The 16,363-nt window shown below is 46.9% G+C and overlaps 5 protein-coding genes across 5 annotated transcripts; 2 read left to right on the top strand and 3 right to left on the bottom strand.

The window, feature by feature from the left end:
• The first annotated feature begins 189 nt into the window (after positions 1–189).
• F4822DRAFT_329241 (SPC25-domain-containing protein) lies at positions 190–1,377 on the top strand. Its single transcript, XM_051455619.1, has 3 exons — positions 190–354; positions 415–698; positions 766–1,377. Exons 1-3 carry the CDS (start codon positions 315–317, stop codon positions 1,135–1,137), a joined length of 696 nt encoding a protein of 231 aa, XP_051312691.1. The 5' UTR covers positions 190–314; the 3' UTR covers positions 1,138–1,377.
• Positions 1,289–5,324, bottom strand: F4822DRAFT_329250 (Dos2-interacting transcription regulator of RNA-Pol-II-domain-containing protein). The gene is made up of 3 exons (XM_051455620.1): positions 5,039–5,324; positions 2,518–4,982; positions 1,289–2,459 (listed from the first exon to the last, which is right to left on the bottom strand). The coding sequence occupies exons 1-3, from the start codon at positions 5,130–5,132 to the stop codon at positions 1,440–1,442; spliced, it is 3,579 nt and encodes a 1,192-aa protein (XP_051312692.1). The 5' UTR covers positions 5,133–5,324; the 3' UTR covers positions 1,289–1,439.
• Positions 5,325–6,029: 705 nt separating this feature from the next.
• F4822DRAFT_431787 (putative methylenetetrahydrofolate dehydrogenase) lies at positions 6,030–7,191 on the top strand (the record flags this gene model as incomplete). Its single annotated transcript, XM_051461534.1, has 3 exons — positions 6,030–6,232; positions 6,310–7,042; positions 7,099–7,191. 3 exons carry the CDS (start codon positions 6,030–6,032, stop codon positions 7,189–7,191), a joined length of 1,029 nt encoding a protein of 342 aa, XP_051312693.1.
• A 194-nt stretch (positions 7,192–7,385) lies between these two features.
• On the bottom strand, positions 7,386–9,441 carry F4822DRAFT_329270 (putative cytochrome P450). The gene is made up of 3 exons (XM_051455622.1): positions 9,118–9,441; positions 7,957–9,063; positions 7,386–7,898 (listed from the first exon to the last, which is right to left on the bottom strand). The coding sequence occupies exons 1-3, from the start codon at positions 9,178–9,180 to the stop codon at positions 7,542–7,544; spliced, it is 1,527 nt and encodes a 508-aa protein (XP_051312694.1). The 5' UTR covers positions 9,181–9,441; the 3' UTR covers positions 7,386–7,541.
• F4822DRAFT_329269 (ankyrin) lies at positions 9,442–15,820 on the bottom strand. Its single transcript, XM_051455621.1, has 9 exons — positions 15,030–15,820; positions 14,942–14,970; positions 14,341–14,890; positions 14,150–14,232; positions 13,966–14,094; positions 12,742–13,908; positions 11,897–12,648; positions 10,838–11,847; positions 9,442–10,773 (listed from the first exon to the last, which is right to left on the bottom strand). Exons 1-9 carry the CDS (start codon positions 15,676–15,678, stop codon positions 9,704–9,706), a joined length of 5,439 nt encoding a protein of 1,812 aa, XP_051312695.1. The 5' UTR covers positions 15,679–15,820; the 3' UTR covers positions 9,442–9,703.
• Between the last annotated feature and the right edge of the window lie 543 nt (positions 15,821–16,363).

A 16,363-nucleotide genomic window follows, 5' to 3' on the forward strand; every position in this document is an offset into this window, starting at 1 on the left:
CAGCAAAAGATGATTTATTGATAAATAATTGTTGGAGCTTAAACTGGTTGATGATATTATTAGGCGGAAGGTACCTCAGGCCAATTGCAATTGATTGACGTTACAGCAGCTCGGTGCAGGGCTGAACTTTAAAGCGTCCCACTTCTAAAACCCCCTGTCTAATAGTACGTACCTCCCTAAGCAGACCTTCTAAGAAGCCACATGTGCACCTAAGCTATCAACCCTCCGATTCAACTCAATTTCTATCACCACCTTTAATACTCCCACTTACAATACTATTCTCCCTCCAAGCACGAGGGTAATAAAGCTTGACAATGGCTTCTACCGAAAGGATTGCCGTCCACAATCTAGCGGGTAAGTTCCTATATCCCTTACACCAGCAGCTATATGAAGCATAACACTAACAATCACCAGACCTAAAGAACACATCCGACGATGCTCTACCCAACTACCTCAACTCTCTCAAATTCAAACAAGACCACAGTCTAGTCGACACACGACTAGCCCTAGGATACAGCGCCTTCGTCATCGCCGCAGCTTGTTTCTTCTGGGACTACAAGCTAGGTTTCGAGTCTACGAAATACTACACCGCCGGCGCCGTCGCCATATACGCTCTCCTAAACAGTGTTCTAACATACTGGATCGGCTTCGTGGAGAAGGGCACCGTATACCAAGGCACAGCTCCGGATGGTACTAAGGTAATTCCTCTCCTTCCCCATTTCACTAATTGCAATGCGGCATCAACTAACCAGACGAACAATACAGATCTCAATAGCAACCTCCACCAAAAAGAACATCCCCATCTACAACATAAAAATCACCATAACCCCCAAATCCACCAACAAACCCGAAACCATCGAACTAGCGCGCCCCTTCACCGAATGGTTCGACGTACAAGGCCACTTCATCGCGCGACCTTTCCAGACTATCCTCGCGACAGCCGTTCCCTTGATCGCAAAGGCTGATCCCAAGCGAGTTCAAGCTGCCCCCGCTACTTCTACATCTGATTTCCTGAACGCGGATGCGGACGTCTTGGATGCTATTGCGGCTTCCCAGTCTACATCTACGGCTACAGGTGCTGAGACCGAGACACCAGCCGCGGGGTCGGGTAAGAAGTCCAAGAGGAGAAAGGCTTAGTTTGGGAAAAGAGAGGAGAAAAATATAGCGAGCGCCACTTACAAGCGTCTTAATACGATACCATATATTGCAATTTATCGTTCTCGCGTGACTTGATATTTCTGTTTTCTTCGCATGTTAGGTTGATGGTGATGTCACGACCACCAAAGAATCCGAATTACACATCGTACACGCAGATTCGGAACGTCTTCATAGCTTTTCATTATTTCGCTCTGCAGCAGAAGCTAGTTTTGCATTCGGTCATGACCTGACTACCTAATTTCATCATCTAGCCCAACCTCATAACACGGCAATAGCCCACTTCAAGCAAGAGCCTCCCAAGCCTTCCTAGCCGCCAACGCCGTACGTCGAATCTCCCTAACCGAATCGCCACAAGCCACCGACAGAGGACGCAGCAGTTGCTGACGATACGGCACGAGATACTGCGTCTCGTAAGCTTGCGGCAATTTCTGGAAGAATTCCAACGCGAACTTTCGGCACATGACACGCTCCTTTGCTTTAGGTTTAGGTGCTGCAGTATCTTCCGGTAAATTCGTAGTTTTGGTAATTTTTCTCGCTGTTTCGTATACGGCGGCCATACCCGTAATCAAGCCGGCGAGGTGCTCTTTAAGCGCATCTGGTTCTTTCTCGAGGATCTGGAGAAGAACGCTCAGGCAGGATTCCATTTCGATGCCGGTGTCGAAAGTTGACAGGGAGCGGATCCCGACACGAACAATTTGGCTGATATCGCTAGCGTATTGCTCGTACTTCAGGTGCTTGAGGATCGCGAAGGTTGCCACAGCACGGTTGACAGTTGCCGTCTCATCCAAGCCCGAGTTCGGGAAGCAATCCTTCAAATAAGGCTGGACAGCTTTGAAGTACAACCACCCACCACTCATGCGTTTTCGGATAGCATGGTTTTCCTTCTCAAGACACTCTTTAGGGCTTACTAAGACCTCGAAATTTCTCGCAAGCTGGCGGCCTATCGTAGGTCGTAATGGTGCCTCATCGCACACCATCTTAAGTAACGAATTATGCGTATCGGGGCTTGTCCGGAACCTTGTTACGTCACCAGCCAAAAAGTAAAGAACGCTGCGGAAAATACGAAGGCCCGTAGGTATATCCAAGTTAGATCCTGAGGTCTTATTCCAGATGTTCGTCAAAGTACTTATTAGACCTTGTTGAATCTGGAAATACTCCGTGCTATTGTTGTTATTTTCTAGGCGGAGTTTGTTCGACAACGTTGTAAAACTTATGTCTAGCGCGGCTCTTGTTGTGTCTGAACAAGGAGACGGGGCTGTAGTTAGGATACTGCAAAGGTCCTTTAGAGCACTGATGTGATGCTTTTAAAAAAAAATACTGTCAGCTACTATCGAACTCGAAATCGGAAATTTCACTTACCTCCGGACTCAACACACCGGGATGTAAGCCTTGCAGGACTCCCATTGTCAACGGTGCCGTACGGAATTCATCCAGTGGGCTTATCTTAGCAGTTGTCACTAGTGAATTTATTTGTTGATCAGTATTGTTAACACCATGGAAAAGGATAAATGCGTCCCCGCCCAATTCCAAGGCTGTCTGCTCGGTTTCGCTCAAAGCTCGAATGACCGATGTGGCCAAGAAACCGAGTTGATGCAGGGTTATGTCTTGTTCGGCGACAAGGCCATTTTCCCTTTTGAAATCTTCGCCTAGACCTATATGCAACACAGAACCCGTATCACCTGTTTGGAAATGTGCCGTAGTGAAGCGACGGTATAACTGTCCCACAACTGACAGAGAATACGCCCATAATTGCTGATGAACATCGGCGCCCTGTGCCTGCAGTCCTTTGTCTAGGGTCTTAGCCAGTAGACTAGAGTTTCCCGGGTTATCTAAATCGAGCTGAGAAGTCCCAGCATTTTCGAGGGTTTTGGTAAATTGCGTATACCATGATTTCATGAGTTCCTGGGACAGTGGTTTTGAGTCGGAGTTTTGCTTTGGTATTGAACTTAAAGACTGCACGACAGAAAGATGGATGGAGCATATGAATGCCGTCCAGTACTTGGGCGGTGCCTGTTCCGATAGTATCCACAACAGCCCTTCGAGTAAAGTATTTATCAGAGTGATCGGATTTGACAGCGGCAGTTCCTTGTTCGAGCAGCCAACCTCACACAGCGTACTTGCAACCAGTTTGATTTCTAGATGAAGGTCGTGTAACGCAAGCTGCTGCTGGTACGCCACTTTCAATGATGAAAGGTATTGTTGCAATAAGAGTTGGAACGCAGGAGGGTATAAAGGTACAGCTTCCTTTAGCGCCGCAACAGCAGCATCACGGACGTCTTGGTCAGTGTCGCTAGTAGGATGTCCTCCGGTAGGTCGTTTCCCTTCTAAGGGATAGATCACAGATGGGCTTGCAAGCCAGTTAAAGACCCTCTCGCAAGTGGAAGCAGAACATAGTCGATCAGAAGGGCCTGCGCCGCTCGATTGCTGACCTACAAGCACAGCGAGTCCTTCCATAACCTTTTTGAGTACGTTGATTTGCTCAGGGGCCGCCTGGCTGTTCGAAGCCTCCTCCCACAGAGGGAGGTAGACTTTAAAGAAGAGGTGATCGCCAAAAAGATCATCTTTGAGCAAAGGTTCGGTTCTATCAATGTTTGCGTCTTCCTTCAAGGTGTCAACTAAATGCGATCGTACGGCGAGAATCGAGTTCAGTAGCGCCACTAACTCCTGTTTGTGCGACGAGGATTGAGTATGCCTCAGTGTTGTTTGGATATGAGGAATAGCCTGAGAAGTAATGCTTGCGAAGGACTGAAGGGTAGCTCCAGCAACTGCGACCAATAGTCGGCCAGCCTGAGCTGTGTAGGTCGGGTTAGATAAGTCCTCATCTAGATCTCTCCATGCGTCTGCTAAGAATGACCGAAGTTCATCGTCATCAAGTCTCGTTGTGAGAGATCTAATGACTTTCAGGGTGGCTTTAATTGTGTCAGGGATCTCTCCATTGCGAACCTCATATTTGAGCGAGCTCCATATCTGGTCAACGAATGGAACGACGCTCTGCTTAGGATGGTCATATTGCGATAAGCATGCATCCAGCGTTTGCAAAATGTCAATTTTAACGGCAACAGTAACCGCATCCCCTTGGTCAAGTTTATTGATGAGGTAAGGTATAGCGTGGCCGGCGACACGATAATGTGCAGCGAAGCATGAACGCACAGCATTTTTCAGGTCATCGGCTGTAATGCCCGATGGAGCGGCTGATGCTCTCAAGGAAATAGGGAAATAAGCTGAAAAGGTCTTAAAAACTTCCACTGTTACATCCTCTGAAGGTGAGAAATTCTGTAGGAACGTTTTCAGGGTCTCGAACCACTTCATCAAATTCTGTGGATCTCTTTCGTTCCTGCATAGGTCCAGAAGGCTGGTTATGAAGCCACAGGTATTTCCATGGCGATATTCAAGATCATTAGCCACAGTAGGATCTTGTAAAAGTTCCAGGAATAGCTCGTAGAGCTCTAGACGTGTTGATGGTGCTTGTAGCTTGAAATCCTCACCCAATTTGCAGACATTTGTGATTATATCATCTCCCAAAGTGGGCTGGAATGATTTCATGTGAACTAGGTGTCTCAATGCTTTTGCTGAAGCTGTGACCCCTGCACGATGGTCGCTTGAAAAGAGTGAACCGAAGAAAGTCACTAAGAGCTTGACTTGATCAGCTTTCAAAGAGACATCTTTCTTGTTAAGTACCCCAAGGGTACTAGCTAGAAAGTCCAACGCTTTCGCACGGGCAATGAAGTTATCATCGCTTGTATCATCGCCCGGTTGAATCCATCGGTTTATAGAGGCGACCCACTGGCCGACGGTTATTCTGGTGTTGGTGGATTGTTCAATTGCTGAAAATATAGTTGGCATAATGTAATCATGTAGGTCGTGTTACGGGAAAACTTACCTGCAGCCGCCTTCTCCGATATTTCCTGCTCCTGGGAATTTTCATCTGTGAGGACATACTGCAGAGCAAGATCGTCGAATTTGACGGTTGCCATCTTTGCAGTTAGATAAGACAACGCTTCTCGACAAAGCCGAATAAACGTCTCTTACTATAACTATGACTTCCACTTCTATTCAACCTTTCAGGGTAATCCTCTCAATACCGTGAGAAGGTCGCCGAATGTCGGATATAGACCGTCGCAGAAAATCGGAGCGCTGAAGAGATGCCTGTTAGTGAGCGACGATACATTCTAAATGCCCTGAATACGTGGTAAATGTACCTAGCCCAAATGACGAAATGCCCCGCGCTACGGCGGTCGCAAGATGATCCGAGCTAACCCACTTACCGGTTAAGGATCAATTCCTGGAAAGAGTAGGAGGGGCAGCACCCACCCAGTCAATTTTTTTTCAGGGGACTTTTCTCACGAGTCCACCCAGTCACATCCACCACTAGCGCTGTGGGGGTTCATCAAAAGGACAGAAGCAGAAGAAAAAAAAAAAAAAACTTGGCTCCGATGTATATGGAGATGAGATCTATTAATCTACATTTAGTCACTCGTTCCCCATTCTCTTCTCTCAGATGTTCAATTCTTAAACGTTCGCGTTACTATTTTTCTTCGACACGTGCTGTATTTTATTCCCTCTCACATCGCAGAACAGAAAATCTTTTTACGCCTAAATCTGCTTACGTTAGCTTGTACACGCCGAACACGCTGCCGTTGCCGCGTATTTTCTATCTGAATCGCGGGGCATTAATAGCGGGGCAGGTACGTTGGAAATTCACTCGTCCCTGCGTTTTCTCTTCAACATTTATACGTGCATCTAAATATCAACTCTATTTTTCTTTAAATTCTATTTAATTATGTATAATCTTACTTCATAGTCCCAATTGAGTCCTTTTATCTTCTCAAAGCCAATTAACTCACTCAGTTCAGTCCCATAACCTTCGGAAGATGGCTACACAAGATGTACCCAAGACCTGCAAGGTCATATTAGCGGATACAATCGCTAAAGGCCTCCTAGCTGAGGTCAAGGATACGCTGAAATCCATCCAAAAAGACGCTGAACAGCAACCAACTTTAGTGGCTTTCTTAGCCAACGATGACCCTGCAGCAGTCAAATACGCCGAATGGTCCAAGAAGACTTGCGAAGAGAAGTAAGAGACAACATATTCTTTGCGAAATGAGGATATTTCAATTTACACATGAGAGCAAATCACTTACAGCTAATTAGCGGATTTACGTTCGATTTGCGCCAAGTAGACAAGGATAAACTCGAAGAGGAAATCGTGAGTGCCAATGAAGATAACAAAGTCGACGGCATTATCGTCTACTACCCTATCTTCCCTGGGAACCCAGCCCATGATCGATATGTCCAGGAGACTGTTTCACTCTCCAAGGATGTTGAAGGACTCTGCCACAAACATATTTACAACATGTACCACAATGTCAGGTTCCTGGATCCACCACACAACCTGAAGAAATCCATTCTTCCTTGCACCCCACTAGCCGTGGTGAAGATCTTGGAATACCTTCAAATCTACAACTCTATTTTACCCTATGGAAACCGACTTTTCGGGAGGACCATCACGGTGATTAACCGATCGGAGGTTAACGGCCGGCCATTGGCTGCTCTCCTAGCTAATGATGGCGCTACGGTGTATTCAGTTGACTTAACCGGAGTTCAAGTCTTTACTCGAGGCCAAGGCATCAAACAACCACGACACCAAGTCCAAGACAAGGAGGGCTGGACTCTAGAACAATGTATACCAATAAGCGATGTCATCATCGGTGGCGTACCCGCGGAGAAATACAAGGTGCCGACTGAGCTTATACGAGATGGAACCGTTTGCATCAACTTCTCTTCATATCGAAACTTCGACGGGCCGGCCGTTAAAGAAAAGGCGTCAATTTACGTACCTTCAGTTGGTAAAGTCACAATTGCTGTGCTACTAAGAAACCTAGTGGTATGCAATCTTCTATCACTCAAATTAATCAACACGGAAGTACTGACAAAACGTAGCGCTTGATCGCAAACAGGCCGTCCACTAACCAAGATGGTTCAACTGACGAGGGCACATTGAAAGCCAAGAGTGAGGCATTTGTAGATGGTTGAACCCCCCAAAACGAGACATGATACCCGGGACATCCCATCCACTAAAGTTCCTCTCGTCCCCCACCAAAAATAAAAAAAGATAGAATATACTAGATTCCTGGCATTCGGCAACACAATGGTTATCTAAAAGTTACGAAAATTTATTTTACGTGATTTCTCATTTTGGGTCCTTATATCTATATCTTATTGTACTGATGTTTTGGAACTATATATTTACAAAAATCGGCCTCGGACCGCTTACCGAAATGCAGGCCCCATCCTTTTACGCTACCGCTACCGCTACCTGAATGGTGATTGCTCTTGGCTAGGGAATGGTCCAAATCTCCAAAAGAAAAATCCTTTTCCAAACTTTACAATCCCGGCAAATCATCTCTCACCTGAACCTTTACTTCAATCGGCTTCTTCTCCACAATCGCAAACGTCTTCAACTCCTCCCAAACAACCTTCTTTCCCTCCACTGCCTCAAAGTCGAGCGTCCACAGAAGCTTCGCTAATATCAACCGCATTTCGGCCATCGCGAGGTTCTTTCCCAGACAGGCACGTGGACCGACGCTGAATGGTTGAACAGCTTGTCGCTTGTCGTTGTAGAATACGGAGCTAACGTCCGCACTGGCTTCGGGGAGCCACCGTTCGGGAAGAAATGAGGAGGCAAGGTGGAAATTGGCTGGGTCTCGGTGGATTGTGTAGGCTTGGATTGAGACGGGTGTCTATCTTTGTGTTAGAAGGGGTACTAGGCAGAAAACATATCATTAAAAAAGAACTCACCCCTTCAGGAAGCCATATCCCGCAAACCGTCTCGCCACCAGCCGGTACACGCCTCGGAAGCATCCACGGAATCGGCGGGCACAATCTCAATCCCTCATTGAGAACAGCATTCAAATACGGGAGATTCTGCAGCGCATCAAGCGTTATTTCACTTTCGCTTTGGAAACGCATTCGCACCTCTCGTGTCAAAATATCCAGTTTATCCCCATTATGCACGAGATAATTCAACGTGCCGCATAACGTCGTAGCCGTAGTTTCGCTTCCAGCAGTCGTCAACACCATGAACGTAGAATTAATCTCACCAATCGGCAGTCCTTTCTTCTCATCATTTCCCCTAATGACATGGGACATAATATCCGGCCTCTCAAGTTCCCAATTCATTCTCCTGTGTACTTTATCCACAATCTGCTGGTAATGATTTTCTTGCACCTTTTTGAGGGACGGGGGCATGCATTTCATAAGAATAAATTGCACAAGGGGGTAAAACTTCGCCGCGGTACCGTAGGCCGATGCTTTTACGGTCCGGAATAACATCGCGACCCAGGAGTGGTATTGCGAGTTCTCGAGACACCCGAAAGATTCACCGAAACCGAGGTCCCCGAAGATATCGAAGGTGGTGAAGTTGAACCATGGCATCATATCAATCACAGCCCCCTTACCCTTAGCACGCTCGTGGAGCCTTTCAACGAGGAGATTCACATATCTCTGTAAAATCGGCTCCTGCGCGCGGAGCGCACGCATAGTAAACCCAGGGGCGAGTTGTCTCCGAATCCGCGCATGCGACTCGGGATCAAACGCATTCATCAACGACACCGGCAGACCCGGTGGAAACTCCCACCATACGGGATCTTTGGGGAATGGGGGTTGGTTATTGGATCGTGGTTGGAAGATATCGTTATACGCTTCTTCTTGCGCGAATGTGACTTCATCTGGTGCGATGCGTAACACTGGACCGTATTTTCGGTGGAGTTTCTCGATGTCTTGTATTATGGTTCCTCGTAGGAGTGCACATACGAAGGGGAGCCTTGAAGCGGACCATGTCCGTGGCCCGGGGATTTTGCGGAGGGGGTGGAAGTAGAGGTTATAGATTGCTTGGAGGATGGGGTACTAGAGCATGGTTAGTAAGGCGTCAAAGTGATTCGTTTTCTTGGTATATCATACAGCTAATATTGCCAATAGAGCGGCAACTAGCCGACCCGTCCATGACCATTCACTGGCTAGCATCGCGGACTTATGTCTGTCACGTATTATTTTTTTTCGTCCTATAATTTCTTAGATGATGCCGCTATGTAATTTAATAAACGAGGTGAGTGTACGGTAGTTATCCTTCTAAGCTAATATAGGGCGTTTAAGTATTCAGGCTTTGGATTTATAATCTGACAACCAGCCGCGTGGTGCAGAACCCCAGATCTGCCAATTATGTGGTAGGCATTTGCATCCTATTTCCAACATCGTTGACTATCAGGGATTATCATTGGTACAAGCAACAGCAAGGGTCGCAATTAGGAAATAGAGGGGACGAGTACTAGCTTCCCATGAAACGTCCCAGTTTGGATACCTAGGGTCCCCCCTACTGGATACCTTGTGGGGGATTTCCAATACGCGTCTCACGATTGGAATGAGATGAACGACGGCACAGTAAACTATAATGAATATATATCATCTATAAAGAAAATACAGTAGACAGTCTCGATCAGTTACGACTGCATATCACTTCTTCCACGACTATAACACTAACAACACCAGCTTAATCCTCCTGTTCCTTCTCCCATGCCGAATATCGAACCTCGGCATACTTGCTCGTGACAAAATCATCCTCCTTCTCTTCCTTCTGGGGTTGTTCCTCTTCTCGCTGCTCTTGCTCCAATTCGGACTTAGTGTGTCGCTGATAATATCGTTGCCAGGCGTAATTCTCGCCTAGTCGCTTAGCCACATCGTTCGCCTCGTTCAGGCTAACAAGGCGACGTTTACCGTCGACTTTGGCGAGATACTCCTCAATGACTTGCCAAGTACGTTGCTTGCGAGTTTTTCCGCTATGATCATCATCCTGGGAAGACTCCTTGGGAAGGAAAGTCTTAGGATGCCTGGTTTGGAACCGCTGGACTAGCGATTGACGGTTGGGACGTATCATAGGATCTACACCTTCCACCTTCGAGTTAGTCAAGATATCGTGTGCGATTTCGGCAGGTGTTCTTCCGACTGCGTTTTCGCGGTATACCAAGCCGGGGTTTTGAGAAAGAAGCACGTGAACTTGTTCCGGAAGATGTCGGAGTACTGCGGTATGAAGGATCGTATCACCGGAGCCGTTCATGACTTCTAGCTCCACCCCACCGGAGAATTCCAGGACTAGTTTCAGGATCCTTATGTTATCGAAGACTTCGTCTTCAAGGCTGCAAATATTCTGTTCTCCATCCCAGTGCCAACGCTGCGAAACTGGATTGGCATCTCTCAACCAGGCATGAAGGGGAGTATCACCTCCGTGTGTAAGGCTATTTCGCTGAGCGAACATGTGAGATCTCAGATCGGGATCGAAAAGACCTATGAGTTCTTTGAGCTGGTCATATCTAGGGCGATTCTTGAGAGTAGCATGGATAATATTGTTGTACTCTTTATCTTTGACGAATTGGTTGGCTCCGGCATTGATAAGCGTCTTTGCGGCTTGGACTCTTCCTAGGAGGCAGGCCAAATACAAGGGAGTATATCCCTGGTCTGACTTAGCCTCAAGAGACGATGGGCAGACCTTGATGAGGTATTCGATGAGGCTTGTAGTGCCTTTTCGCGGGGTTCCCATTACCACAGAATGAATAACGAAATCATCTAGCAAACGTTAGCGAAAGGTCCAAACATACCCACCGACGCAAAAAAAGAAATGGGGACTCACTTTGGACGCCGAGCCATTTAGCGATAGCTCTATCAAATCCTCCAGGTGCTTCGTTCAAGTGCTTAAAGCGAATATCCTCTTGAGCACTATCGGATTTTCCAAACTCCAGGTAGTGTCGCATTGGAGTGTCGCTGACAAACCACTCTGTAGCCTCTAAGCTGCCACTGAAAGCTGCAGAAAGCAATGGCGGAACCTTGCTCCCGGTGGACTTGACTACAAGATTGCGGCCAGCATTGGCCCAGTCTGCTCTCTTCTTCCCGTAAACACTCAAGCCCTGGTAATAGCGAGGTTTTACTTTCAGTTCAGCGCCGCTTTTCTTTACAAGATCATCTATAGGGATTCCAGCCCCAGTTCGTCTGATGACAGTGGCAAGCATTTCTGTCCGTCCACGTCTCAAAGCGCTGCTGAAGTGGTGCAAGGGCAACGTGTAGAATTTGTGGGTTTCGTCTTCGTCGTTAGGCTCCTTAGCCGCGAAGTCGATATTAAAGTCGACTAGAGTATCGAAACCCTTCGTGTCGTTCTCTCTAATTGTGTATTTGAAGAGAGTCTCTTGCTTCCCCGTGGTTTTAACTGAACCATCAAGCTGCATTGTGAATGTAGGTGATGTCCAATTTAGGAGTGTACTCGCAAGCGTGTTGCTCTTGACCTGCATAGAAACTTGGCCAACATTGTCGATTGTAAATTGATCGTCTATGACTTCCTCATGTACATCCAGTTTGTCGTCATCGTCATCGTCGTTATCGGATTCTACTTGAGGGGAGTCATCTTCATCAGTGTTCATTCTGAAGCGTGTTGCGCCCTTTGATTTTGGTAACCACTGAGCGTGCGCAATCTCAAGGATTGATTTGGCCACCCCGTAATGTCCACGGAGGAATGCGAGCGAGAAAGGATTGTTCTGTTTCATATCGGACACCGCCATTGTAAGGGGTGGTTCCTTTTTCTCTGCATCCCAGGAAGCTAGGGTAAGTGACTTGATGACCTCGAGGTCACCATTCCACGCCGCTTCAAACCTTTAGAACATTAGCATTGCGAATGGGATAGGTTTCAAGTTATACTTACAGCTTTATATACGCAGCCTTTCGCGCTTCTGTAACGTCTGGGGCATTTTTGAATTCGAACTTTAGGGAGTATGGAGGTGTGTTGGGAGCTTCCTCCGGTTTGTTGGTGTCCGGTTCTGGGTGTGCGTTTTCTTTCAGCTTTCTAATGACATCGGGGTATTGTTCTTTGAAAGTCTTCGCGCCCTTAGCCTCAAGGGTCTTTTCGACCCTTTCAAGCTGCGAGATGATGTCCTCGATAGCTTCAAGCTTCTCCCCTGTACCTTTAAGGCTATCATTGTCATTCTTCTCTTTTTCAAAGTTCTTCACGGCCGAGCGATAATCGGCAGCCGCCCGTGCGATGTCTGTGGAAACTACCCAGTGTTGATATGTACCCTCAGCAAAATTCGTGAGAAACTCCGTGGTTTGAATTGGTTCCACCGGCTGATCTACCCAAATATTTCTTTCTATGCTGTAGAAACCTGGTCTCTTGTTGGGCTGAAACGAGTCAGTTGTACCAGCTAACCTTTCCTTGTATTTACGGAATTGATGGAGTAGATCATGGACTACATCCAGTGCGGTTTCACCCTTTTGATGAGACATACCTCGCCAGAAACCGATATTCCGAACGAGATTATGGCTTGACTTTGTTATGACGTTGGGATCTGCTCCTTTCTCTAGTAGTTCAATGGCATTAGAAGGTTGCTCGGACTTTATAGCCACTATTAGGGGCTGGTCAGTGGTGGTTTCGAAAACTCTGAGATTGTTTTCGTAATCCTGTAATATTCAAGTTAGTGCTTCGTATACTGACAAGAAACAACCCAAGAAGCAGAGTAAAGAGTGCAGCACAAATTTCCAAAATAGACTTACATTTAGATAGTTTTGCAATGTGACCTTCGCGCCTTTCAACCATGATTCGAAATCGATATGAGGTTTTGCTCCCACTTCGAGGAGTTTGAGTACAAGAGTCGTATCGTTCTTGGCGATGGCCGTCATCAGCGGAGTCATAGCATCGCCGTTATAATAGTTGCCAATAACAGCCACGTGGTTGAGGGCCGCCTTGAGGCCGACCTTGTCATTTTCCCATAGCTTCTCAACCAAGCTTGCTCCACCGTTTTGGATATATCGATGGAACGCCGTAACACCATTGGCATCCGCTTGAGATGAAGTAGCACCTAGGCTCAGCAGCGTATCCGCCATTTGCACAGCTTTATCAGCTGGAAGAGTCAAGGCCAAGACCAAGGTTAGGATTGCAACGTTATTTGAGTTGTACTGGTCGTTAAGTTTAACGGGCAAGAGTACGTCGGCGCCAAACTCTTGACACATAAGCTTGACGATTTCGCAATGGCCATTGAGAATGGCCAGGTGAAGAGCGCTGCATTTCGAATCCCAAGCGACAGCATCGACCTTGTAGAAATCTGGACCGCTCTGGTCGTCCTCTGGGATTGCCACATCGCTATCCTTCCTTTCATCCTTCTTAGCAACTTTAACGAACGATCCAGTTGCGACGGACTCTACACCATCATTTTCTTCCGACATATCATCGTCGACTAGCTCCGCGTCGGAATCTTCCTCAGATTCTTTGTCGGACTTATCAGCGGTGGTCTTCTTATCGAGCTCGTCCACCTGGCTAGCCTTATGCTCCAATTGGCGAGCTTTGCGGCGCTGATCCTCCTTCTCTTCCTCCTCCTCCTCGTTAGCATTGCTTTTCTCTAGAAGGGTCTTGACAATTTTAGCATCGCCACGTGCCGCGGCTAAGTGAAGAGCGGTCCGACCATCGGCTAAGCGAGCGACGAGGCGAGCGCCGTGGTCAACTAAACACTTGACTATTTCAGGCGTTGAGCTGGAAACAGCAAGGTGCAACGGAGTTCGTCCTGTATAATCTCTTGTGTTGGGATCGGCTCCTTCTTGAGAAAGCCAGTCTTCAACGTGTTCGAGATCACCATCAACAATGGCCTGGCAGAGGCGAGCTGTGTTGCCCACATACGCCATTTCAGTCCAATCATCCTCCGTGAGAGGGTTGAAGCTACCGATTTGCTAAAAATTGAAAATGTTAGCGTTGTGAGTGTATATCTAATAGCCGATCTCACTTACCTGTCTGCCTGGATCGTCAATGCGGAAAGAAATCTTCCCTGATACGTAAATCTCGCTTTCCTTCTCCGCTACTTCGATCTCCTCTGGGGTTTGTGGCTTTGGGCAAGTCCCACAGCAGTCCTCAATGACCTTGAATCCGTCAGGTTAGCACAAAGCAGAGGGGATTTGTGCTGGCCGGACTTACATCTTCAATCCGCCCAAAGAAAGCAGGATGCCTGTGGAGATATACCTCCCTCTCCTTTGGTTGATTCCATTCAGCATTTAGGACTAATTTCCAGTTAGTCATATAAATACAGCAAGCTCATTGAAGATTGATGGCCGGGAGGTGGTCACTAGATAATGAACCTAATATGGGTCTAGAAAGGGTTTACTTACGCAGGTCTTTAGTATAGCAAAGCTTTTCAACCTTTTTGGCGCTGAACTTGGTGCCGTAAGGAACGGTAAAAGTGTGGTAATTGGAAACTTCATCTTCGTCAACCCAGTCCGCGACTTCATCCTCGTGGTTCTCCTTGATATTTCCCTGGAGATGAAACTGATAACGAACAGGTGGTAGGGGTCTTCCACGTTCCTCACGGCGCTTCCTCAGATATTCGTCTCGCGCATTTGTAGTTGGCAGACGCTCCAACACAAGTAGCCGGGCGAGTCCAAGTGTCATCTGGAAACTACGTTCATATATTGTAGGGTCAACACGAGATCGGTCAAGCTCCGACCAGTAAACCTCAAAATTTCGGTGACTGTACTTAGAAAGACGGTTCTCATAAGAAGGGCTTCTCCGACTAAGGTCGATCGGATTGATTTGGGTGATGTAAGAAGCCAGAGCACGCGGAGTGCAGTAAACCTGTTTGCCGTCGTAAGCGGCACAGGAACAGTCGATATCAAACCCAGTTAGAATCTCCGAAATAGACTTATACACTCGAAGCACAATCTACAATAAAGTAAGCGACCGATATGAAACACAACGCAAGTTAATATATACCTGAACGTGGCGAGTAGGATACTGGCTGCCTGTTTGTCTAAAGTTAGAGCATAGCTAGAGGTACACATGGCCATAGGAAGCAACTCACAGATGGTGATAGCGTTCTTGGTTCGCACGACAGTCACTTCAGTGAGAATTGCATCACGAATGCGAGTTTCAATGTCCTTGATCTTCTCAATAGCCTGTTCTTCGTCGAGGCCGTACAAGAACAAGTCGACATCAGAAGCGGGGCAAAATTTCTCGTGGTAGTAATAACGAAGTGACCTCTTGGATTTTCTGTATTGTTCGGGAACAGGTAAGAGACAATTGACAACGGAAGATCCAGCGGCGACAACGTTGCTCCAGTCCATTTCAGCGAGGGAAGACTCAGAAAAGATGCTGAAGTTATGGCGAAATTCCTTGAGGGAAGAAACGGTGGCAGGCGAACCGTCTGCACGTCGTCTATCGCTAGGAAGGGTCATGATGTACTTTTCTTTCTCGCTAGGCGTTTCTGCTTCAAGGTTACGAGCACGGGTCTTGATATTTAGTGTATCTTTGGTGAAAAGGGGGAGGCAATTGAGGAATGGATCATCGAGGATAGGATTGTTACGCTGCTGGGCGTATATTTCACGCAATCGAGCCTCGAAGGCGCGGTAAGGCTCCATCAGTTCGGCCATTGGAGTCTCAGGACGGTTGGCGATGTAGTTTGCCAACTCATCGTGAGCGGCCGGCAACTTGGGAAGAGTTGAGATAGTCATTTTTCTCGAAGGGTTTAACTAAGAAATTAAATCAAAGAGAATTATAGCTTTAGGGTATAGCTATATGTGATGAATAGGAGATGGATTGAAGTTTGTCAAGTTATTCAAATATGGAAGACAGTGAAGAAAGCTACACTTGATAGACAAAACAGAGACGGATGATGAAGATATTTTATAGAGATAGTTAACTACTTAGACCTAGTAATATGGATCTCTTCGCCGATCAAGGATCTTCTTTAGAATTAGGCAGACTTGTCCATTTTGGCCTCTCGTGGTGTTAGGATGCTGAGGCTACATAGCACCGAGTTGCGAAGTTGTTGAAGTTGAGGGGAGTAAAAGAGAGCTGAGACCGTATGACACGCCGGCGAACTGCTAAAGAAAGTCCGTCGCAGCCTAGCGGCGGGGATTATAGTGGGTGACATTACAGGGGTTTAAACGCTAAAGCCGACACGAAGTCTTGTGACCTGGCGCGTCGAACACGCCTAAAAAATAAAATTCTATAGAATTAGGCAGCCAATCCACTAATCAGTCGAAACATTCCCGCTTAATCTTCCTTCATCGTTTCATGCCTCGATCGCGTCGTGAGAATCGGGATGTGGATGATTCAATGCTTTCCAATTCAAAAATCCGAAAGCCCTTTTCTGCCTGCTTACATATTTCGTTGGCTCTAATTACGGCATTGCTG

Source organism: Hypoxylon trugodes, assembly GCF_022578975.1.
Source record: "Hypoxylon trugodes strain CBS 135444 unplaced genomic scaffold F4822scaffold_7, whole genome shotgun sequence".
In the NCBI taxonomy this organism is placed as follows: domain Eukaryota; kingdom Fungi; phylum Ascomycota; class Sordariomycetes; order Xylariales; family Hypoxylaceae; genus Hypoxylon; species Hypoxylon trugodes.

Excerpts from the sequence above, each read along its gene's own strand:
- F4822DRAFT_329241 (XM_051455619.1), top strand. The coding sequence starts at position 315 with ATGGCTTCTACCGAAAGGATTGCCGTCCACAATCTAGCGG. Across the intron at positions 355-414 it reads TGCCGTCCACAATCTAGCGG|ACCTAAAGAACACATCCGAC; the intron begins GTAAGTTCCTAT and ends AACAATCACCAG. Across the intron at positions 699-765 it reads CAGCTCCGGATGGTACTAAG|ATCTCAATAGCAACCTCCAC; the intron begins GTAATTCCTCTC and ends CGAACAATACAG.
- F4822DRAFT_329270 (XM_051455622.1), bottom strand. The coding sequence starts at position 9,180 with ATGCTAGCCAGTGAATGGTCATGGACGGGTCGGCTAGTTGCCGCTCTA. Across the intron at positions 9,064-9,117 it reads CTCTATTGGCAATATTAGCT|TACCCCATCCTCCAAGCAAT; the intron begins GTATGATATACC and ends ACCATGCTCTAG. Across the intron at positions 7,899-7,956 it reads GGATATGGCTTCCTGAAGGG|ACACCCGTCTCAATCCAAGC; the intron begins GTGAGTTCTTTT and ends ACACAAAGATAG.
- F4822DRAFT_329250 (XM_051455620.1), bottom strand. The coding sequence starts at position 5,132 with ATGGCAACCGTCAAATTCGACGATCTTGCTCTGCAGTATGTCCTCACA. Across the intron at positions 4,983-5,038 it reads ATCGGAGAAGGCGGCTGCAG|CAATTGAACAATCCACCAAC; the intron begins GTAAGTTTTCCC and ends CTATATTTTCAG. Across the intron at positions 2,460-2,517 it reads CCGGTGTGTTGAGTCCGGAG|CATCACATCAGTGCTCTAAA; the intron begins GTAAGTGAAATT and ends TTTTTTTAAAAG.
- F4822DRAFT_329269 (XM_051455621.1), bottom strand. The coding sequence starts at position 15,678 with ATGACTATCTCAACTCTTCCCAAGTTGCCGGCCGCTCACGATGAGTTG. Across the intron at positions 14,891-14,941 it reads ATCCTACTCGCCACGTTCAG|ATTGTGCTTCGAGTGTATAA; the intron begins GTATATATTAAC and ends ACTTTATTGTAG. Across the intron at positions 14,233-14,340 it reads TTGCTATACTAAAGACCTGC|TCCTAAATGCTGAATGGAAT; the intron begins GTAAGTAAACCC and ends ACTGGAAATTAG.